Source organism: Limulus polyphemus, unplaced genomic scaffold (genome assembly GCF_000517525.1).
Source record: "Limulus polyphemus unplaced genomic scaffold, Limulus_polyphemus-2.1.2 Scaffold4766, whole genome shotgun sequence".
NCBI classification, from domain to species: domain Eukaryota; kingdom Metazoa; phylum Arthropoda; class Merostomata; order Xiphosura; family Limulidae; genus Limulus; species Limulus polyphemus.
The window spans coordinates 61,749-70,102 of NW_013670376.1; the positions used below are offsets into that span (position 1 = coordinate 61,749).

Sequence of the window (8,354 nt, forward strand, 5' to 3'; positions counted from 1 at the left end):
ATCCTATAAAGGTAAAATAATGCTTATGTTCTTTCAGTATTGTGATATTTGTTTATAGAGGGGAGGGCAGTCATCCTATAAAGACAAAATAATACTTATGTTCTTTCAGTATTGTGACATTTGTTTATAGAGGGGAGGGCAGTCATCCTATAAAGACAAAATAATACTTATGTTCTTTCAGTATTGTGATATTTGTTTATAGAGGGGAGGGCAGTCATCCTATAAAGATAAAATAATGCTTATGTTCTTTCAGTATTGTGACATTTGTTTATAGAGGGGAGGGCAGTCATCCTATAAAGACAAAATAATACTTATGTTCTTTCAGTATTGTGACATTTGCTTAGAAAAAGTGTTTACTTAGTTTTTCTACGGAAGGAACTTGTTCTATAAAAATAAAACTAATATTTGTGTATTCTTATTTAAAAACATGTTGAATTAACTGATGTTACACCAATTTAGCCCAACACCATATGCACTTCTGAGAAAAGAAATCATATGTTTATTCTGTAAATTGATTGTTTGTTTGTCGTGCAAAGCTACACGAGGGCTATCTGCGCTAGCAGTCCCTAATTCAGCGGCGAAAGAGTAGAGGAACTTTTAGGCTACTCTTTTACTGACAAATAATGGGATTGCCTGTCACTTTATAATACACTTTATTTCTGTGCTCCTTTAATTTAAATTTGTTAAAATATAAAATCTACGAGATAGTGTTTCACGTGGAATATAAATGACTACTTATCTTTTTTTTTTTTCAGAAGTCATTTGTCCTTACCTAGAAAACCCAGAAAATGGAAACGTTGTTTATACTGAGAGGACTTACAGAGCAAAGGCACAGTACACATGTGATGAAGGGTTTTTACTAAAGGGTCCAGAAGAAAGAAAATGCCAAGAGAACAAAACGTGGAGTGAGTTACAACCATCTTGTACAGGTTAGTAATGTTTCGTTGCAAATGTCACAGTATTATCATGCAATGAGTAATGAGTAAAGCAAAGTGATGCTGTTTGAGATGCACCTTGTGTATCCACAAACTTTCTTTAGTGTGAAGTAAATTTTCATTGGCCGTACATCCCAAGATGCTGAAATTGTTTGCAGTGATTCTAATATCTCAGTCTTGCAAGCAGTGACAAAGAATGACTGACTAATTATACAGTGTATTTTATGCAGTTTCTTTGATTCTTGAGCTCAAATAATGAACTATAGAGCCCGCATAGCCATGGTTACACCTTGGGCATGTAACTTTATAGATGATGTAAGAATGATACATTTTAGGGATCCTGTCTTTACATTTAAAATAATTACATATTGGTTTGAAAGTGGATAAATTTTGTTATCCAAAATTGCTTTAATCTTTTATGTCAATTATATTGCATGTTTGCTAGTAAAGGGTAAAATACAACAAACTATTTCTTTAGTTTCAACATGTTTATGGATTTTAGAAATGTACAGAGATTTTAAATAATGCTTGATAATAATACTATCAGTTATTGTACAGGAAAACTTTTTATTTGTAAAAAAAACCTTTATATTTTGTACTTTTTTCATGGAAACTAGAAAAGGAACTAACTATATTATAGACCCATGGAATTGAATTATAAATTGAATTCTTCTTAAATCTTCTTTTGATTCTATTGTTTCCCAACTCTATAGATACATCATTAGGCTACCTCATCTCCGGGCCCGGCATGAATCCCTGTCTCACCTTGGCTACCTGATCTCCGGACCCGGCATGGCCAGGTGGTTAGGGTGCTTGACTTGCAATCTGAGGGTCATGGGTTTGAATCCCTGTCTCACCTTGGCTACCTCATCTCCGGGCCCAGCATGGCCAGGTAGTTAGGGTGCTTGACTTGCTATCCGAGGGTCATGGGTTTGAATCCCTGTCTCACCGAACATGCTCGAACCTTTCTGCTTTGGGGCATTATAATGTGATGGTCAATCCCACTATTCCTTGGTGAAGAGTAGTCCAAGAGTTGGCAGTGGGTGGTTATGACTAGCTGCCTTCCCTCTAGTCTTACACTGCTAAATTATGGACGGCTATTGCAGATAGCCCTCGTGTACTTTGCATGAAATAAAAATACAACAACAACCTGATCTCAGGAATCCTATGGAACTAGTTCCTCTCCCATTCTTCATTCAATTACTTCTATTTGCTGTTCCTTCTCCCACTGGGTGGACCATCAAGACTCTTGGCAGTAACTCTTCCTTAGAATTAATTCTTGGCTCTGAAACGTTTAATGTCCCCCTTTTGTCCCTTAATCATCTATAGTTTCCCTTCACCAGTGACCCTTGGTTTGTGCAAGCTCTTTCTGGACGATTTCATGTGACTCTGGTTTTTTCCTCCCTTTGGTCACCATTCTCTTGTCTACCTAGACATTATAATTGGGTGTGTTTTGTCTATTTATTTTAGTTTTCACTTCCATCATTGATCTTGTAGGTTCTCCATATCCCTGGTGTATTTAATGACTCCGCTATGTGCTAGCAATTTTTTCATACATGTCTGAAAAAAAGGAGGCAAGACACAAGAAGAAACGAGCCAAGCCAAATGCCTATATATCATGTGGAACTGAACGCTGCATTCATTATGATTGGTGTCGTTGGATCATACCGAGTGCCCATTGTTGCCTCAGAGGAAATATTTACCCAAAATCCACATTGAGTAGGGAGGTATGAAAAGTAGGGATGCACGGGTACCCGACCAGATATTTGGGTATTGGACTACCCGATAATACCTGGCTCTGGCCGAGTGTTGAAGTTAGGCATCTAAGCCCTACAGTCAATAATTGGTTTAGTTTAAAAAAAAACGTGTTCTGAGCAACAGAAACTGACCACCCACTAAATGTTGGGGATTCAGAGAACAATATGGGTTAATAATAGGCATGACTTGGGAAGTGGATTTCTGGGGAAGGTGGGAGTTTTGAGGACAATACGGGTTAGGGTTTGAGAAGTTGGGGCGAGGCACTGAAAGTTGAAAGTAAAACTTGAATGTTCTGTTGGTGATTATTTGTTTAAATGTAATAAATGTCAATTTTGTTTTTGTTTCTAATATTTGTGTATGCTGTTTATTTTTTTAGGGGGCTAGGGGAGAACCTGGTCTCGGTTGACACCAGGCCCCAGCCGAAGTTTAGTGACCAGTTACCCGGACCTGGTATCCGGCCAAATTTTACTACCCATGCATCCCTAATGAAAAGTGTTAAACTCATCTGTTCCTGCTCAGTGATCATCATTGAGATGGGAATTTCCATCTCTAATGGATCTAGCCATTTCTGCACATTTTACAAATAAAATAAAAATAACAGAAAGCACCAGATGTAGCCATGCTTTTACACCTGTGTCATGCTTGCTGTCTTTAATGGTAGTAATCCATTGCAGTGTTTCTCAGTGGGAACCCAATTCAGGATGACAGTGGTCCATTCACACTCTACAGTGTTATGGAACCCAATTCAGGATGATTATGCCTGATGACAGTGGCCCGTTCACACTCTCCTGTATTATTCCCTATGTGTATTCCTTCTCTGTTGTTCTAGTGGAGCACAGGAGAACCCTTGCTGATGATGCCTTTACCTTAGTAAATGCCAGTTAACCCCACCCATCATTTGCAATGTAGGGCTTGGGTGTTAACTGGAAGTGTAGTAAAGGACACACCTTTGCAATACCTATTAAACAATTCATGATGGACGTATCCAACCAGGTGGGACTTGGATTTTCCTCAGGACACAGGGGAAGCCTTCTCCTCCTCTTGTTATAGTATGTAAGTATTTGTCCAAGATGAAATTGTCTAAAACCGTACTATACATTTTAATGTTCCACCCAGGCAACATTTAACCATCAGCAGTGGGTTTTCCTGATGTTCTTTGTTCTACTGTCTCAGTACAAAAAATATTGGCTGAAGAATATACCCTACTTGAGAAGGATGTCATCTCCAATAGGGTGCTGCCCTACTAGGTAACCCCTGGTATCATGGAAATTGCATCCCATAGGCTTTCCCTTTCTTTTGCTATTTCAGAAAATAACTCCTTTTTTTTTTTATAATTGATCAGTACCAGCCTCTCCACCATTTTCAATGTGGGATTTTAGTGCTCAGTAGTGCATAGAGATAAGTAACGTTTTTTTAAGTTAACACTTTCCTTACTTGAAAATGTATTTCAGATCGGTACTTACTTCTCTGCACCACTTCCCACTCTTCCTTCCTTCCTAATTCTGGTGCTTTTCATTTGTCTTATCAAGAATGAACTTATGATTATGTGCTAGTGTTCATGGGGATTATTATGTCATATGGCTAGTGCAATAAGCGTAAACATATTTAACGGGTGGGAATTTGTTGAAGACTTGTGGAATGCATAGGAAATTCTACAGTAGTTGCACACTAGATAATAGCTTTTAGTAGTGTAGAGGTAAGTACCTATCTAAAATACATTTTCAGCCTGAACCTTCCTGCCATTGTAAAGATTCTCAGTCGTCTGGGCTCCACATTGTCGTAAGCTTTTGGGCACACCAGATGGTGTATGTTCCCATTACCGAGCTTGTAGCTGTGGGGTGATGGTTTGTAGCATCCGAGATCCAGTAGAGGTTTCCTCCTACTTACAGGCTCCCCTTCCTCAGATCCTATCTCATCCATTTTACACAGATATGGGCTTGAGGTATTCACTAGGGTGTGAAAGAGTCTAGCTGTTCACCCACTCAAAGATAACATACACCTTTGCAACAGTGATATCATTTGGTTAGTGCACCAAACTTTGTCTTTGTCTTCTATTCTGTGTGATTTAACATTTTAGATAATGTTGTTTTTTTTTGATATTTCTTTGTTTTTTATTTCAGTTCAGTTGTTGTTCTGCATGCCCTTATTCTACCTCTTTGGAACTTTTGGCTTCCATATGCTCCTTAAAACATATTCCCTTTAGAAGAACTAAAGAAAGTCTAGAGATGAGAAAAAATGTAAGGTTGTTCACGATGAGCAAAACAATTAAACCTAGTTCCTCATACATGCTAGATGAGTGCTCTACTAACTAAGCTAAAATGTTAGTTAGTAGAGCTAATGTGTTAAACTTTTAACAGTTGCTTGTAAAGTGCTTTTTTCAAACCAAACAAACAAACATATCCTTCTTTGCTAGCCCAAATTATACATTATTTGTTATGTGTCATTGCAGGCAAGGCCTTTCACTCAGTATTGGAGTACTGGTTAAGAAAAAAATGTCTCAGTTTCAGCTTACTATCCAAGCTGTGTAGTGATGTACTTGACAAACTAATTCTTATACCTACTCCATGCACACAAAAAACTAGAAAAACATCACTTGTTAGTAGCCTTAGAATGGAACTATTTGTGTAATATATTTATGTATAAGGTTTTTTAGGCTGTTAGAATACTTACCTTACACAAATACTGTTTGTATCAGACATTTACAAAAGATCGAGTCATAATATATGAAAATAATCTCATTATGTATATAAAGCTTGTTCCCTTAGTTGGTGATAAGTATGATGCTACTTCACAATATAACTGATTGTAATTTAACTTTTATCTACCTGACGTGGTGCTACCTGTGAATCCATCAATTTCTTCATTTTTCCCTAGTTTCAGCCATGTGTTCTCGTATATATATATATATAACCTTACATATTGTGGGATGTCCACTATCTAAGCTGTTTTACTTCAGTTATCAGTAAGCACCTGTCCTTGTTGTTCATAGTGTTTATAAAATTTTACCATGGCTACATTGTGCCTTCGAAGTTCAAAATTGTAACTAGTGTTTCTATCTAATTTATAAATGTTGGTGATTTGGAAATTCTTTAAATGTAATTACTTGTTTAACTTTCTTTAAATTATAGTTTTTCGTATAATGTAGTTGCTGTGAAATTAATTTCCATAAAGAATTTCAAGGCTTTTGTTTTTCTTTTTAATTCTTCCACGAATATGACCTTGTAATTGGTTATTACCAGCTGTTGAGCCGTTATTTGTGACTGGAACTTTATTCTGCCTCTCCGGAGGTTCCTTAGTCAAATTATCATGATTGTGAAATCTTTTAATGTCATAGGTCATTTGATATTTGAGGGTTTTACTTCATTCTTCTATACTCATAAAAGTTTGTGGTGGATGGAATGTTTGTCAGGGAATTATTCTGATTTAAGATATCTTAAGTTTATGTGTCTGCTTTACTTTATTTTTGTGAGTTTGAAGGTATGTCTTAGTTTAGCTCTGTACGGTCACATGCAGTGTTGAGATTTATTTAGTCTGTGAGTTTCCCTCAGTAGTGTTATATATATTCTGTTTGGTTAAGATTTAAACTTGTTCTTTGTAGCTATTCTTTTGAGTCAAAAACTTTCACTAATTAGAAACGATCCTGTCCTAAATTGCTACAGGTAGTGAAAGTTTTGAATCCTTCATTTCTTGTACTGACAGTTATTTTAACGTTATTTAAACCTGTGTCCTATAAATTATTTATGTTGATTATAGCCATAAATCCAGTTTGCCATGTCTGATAAACATTTGCCTCTGACAACTCCTTTTGTATCTTTGTTGCATTTTTTTGTTCTGTTTATGAAATTCCGTGAGAGACATTATCAAAACTGCTCCTTCACAGTTAACCTTTGAACTGCTTGTTGTTTTGTCATAGAGAGAGCAGTGGGTGGAACTTCAGAGTTGCATGTACAAAATATCTTTACTGTCTCGTGATATGACTACAATATCTGGAAGTATATATAGACACCAAAGCCACCTGGTGATGTAGAACTTAATTTTCCATGCTGCCATTTCCTTTGCTTCTTATGGAGACATCTTTTTTCATTTCATCCTCAATTTTCTACTTCTCCAATCACACATTCTTGCTTACGTTTGGATTCTAGCACGATAATAACGGAAGTAAGGTGTTGTTTATGAAATGAACATTTTAAAATGTAAATGATGTTCAAAAAAAGATTACATTCCTTCTCACTTACCCACACTGAGATGTTTTATGCCATGGGAACACCAAAGATAGGTAGTGACTGGTGATTGTATAAGACAATTCAGATAAAAGGCATGAAAGCATGTGATAAGACACATGAAAGTAATTTAGAAGTCGGATTATACGAGGATCCAGGTTGTGAACCGAGAAAACTAGTATAAAGAGAAGCTTTGAGTGTAAGTCTTGACAAGACGAAGAGAAATAAAACTGTAATAGCAGAAGTATCTTTTTGAATTTCAACTTATTTAATTTTAAAACTGGTAATTTTTTGTTTTTGCCTTACAAATACATAGTAAAACATATTAGAAACACCATAGAGGTACATATTTGGCATCATGACTGGTTCTCAGAATTAGGCTTAACTATTGCTTGCTGAGGTTAGGAAATACACAAGCAATTGTTAAGACTACTTTGGTTTTGAACACATTTTTGTTTTACACATGAAAAGTGTTTCTTTTTTGTCTGTATTTATGTATAATTATATTTCTTTTTCTACCAGAAATAACTTGTCCAACGCCAGTTCTTCCAGGAGGTCAAATTTATAACATCTTAGGGGATGACAACAAAGTTGGAAGTTTAGTTATCTATTCTTGTGGTAGAGGAAACCAGAGAACAGTTAAGTGTTTAAACAGTGGAGTCTGGAGTAGAGATGCTCCAATATGTGCAGGTAGGTTGAATTTATTTATGAACATTACAAAAAAATTCTAATTTTTTGGTTTCCAAAGCAAGTCATTTAAACCATGTTCTAGCATAACACACTGGAAATCCTAAATGTAATTATGATAGCAAAATATATAAATTTATTGTTAACCGTTATTGAAAGATGTACATTAAATACACATGCCTTTGTTGCCTCACCCAACGTTAATTCGGCTACCAGAAATATGTAGGTATTAAATAAATACTTGTTTTTGATGCAAGAAACTTGCAGCATTACATCTGCAGAGGATCACTATTTACTGTTTTTTTTTAATATGACTGGTATAAGTCGATTAAGATTGGTATAAGTCTATTAAAGACTGTTATAAATCTATTAAAGACCGGTATAAATCTATTAAAGACTGGTATAAATCTATTAAAGACTGGTATAAGTCTATTAAAGACTGGTATAAGTCTATTAAAGACTGGTATAAATCTATTAAAGACTGGTATAAGTCTATTAAAGACTGGTATAAATCTATTAAAGACTGGTATAAATCTATTAAAGACTGGTATAAGTCTATTAAAGACTGGTATAAGTCTATTAAAGACTGTATAAATCTATTAAAGACTGTTATAAATCTGTTAAAGACTGGTATAAGTCTATTAAAGACTAGTATAAGTCTATTAAAGACTGTAATAAATCTATTAAAGACTGGTATAAATCTATTAAAGACTGTAATAAATCTATTAAAGCCTAGTATAAGTCTATTAAAGAC

The 8,354-nt window shown here is 35.4% G+C and overlaps 1 protein-coding gene across 1 annotated transcript in view; it reads left to right on the forward strand.

Moving 5' to 3' along the window:
- Positions 1–7,644, forward strand: part of LOC106471657 (protein lev-9-like) — a 24,957-nt gene extending 17,313 nt beyond the window's left edge. The window contains exons 4-5 of the mRNA XM_022400267.1: positions 756–929; positions 7,436–7,644. Coding sequence (XP_022255975.1) covers positions 756–929; positions 7,436–7,644 — 383 coding nt within the window. The remainder of the gene's footprint in view (positions 1–755; positions 930–7,435) is intronic.
- The last annotated feature ends 710 nt before the right edge of the window (positions 7,645–8,354 follow it).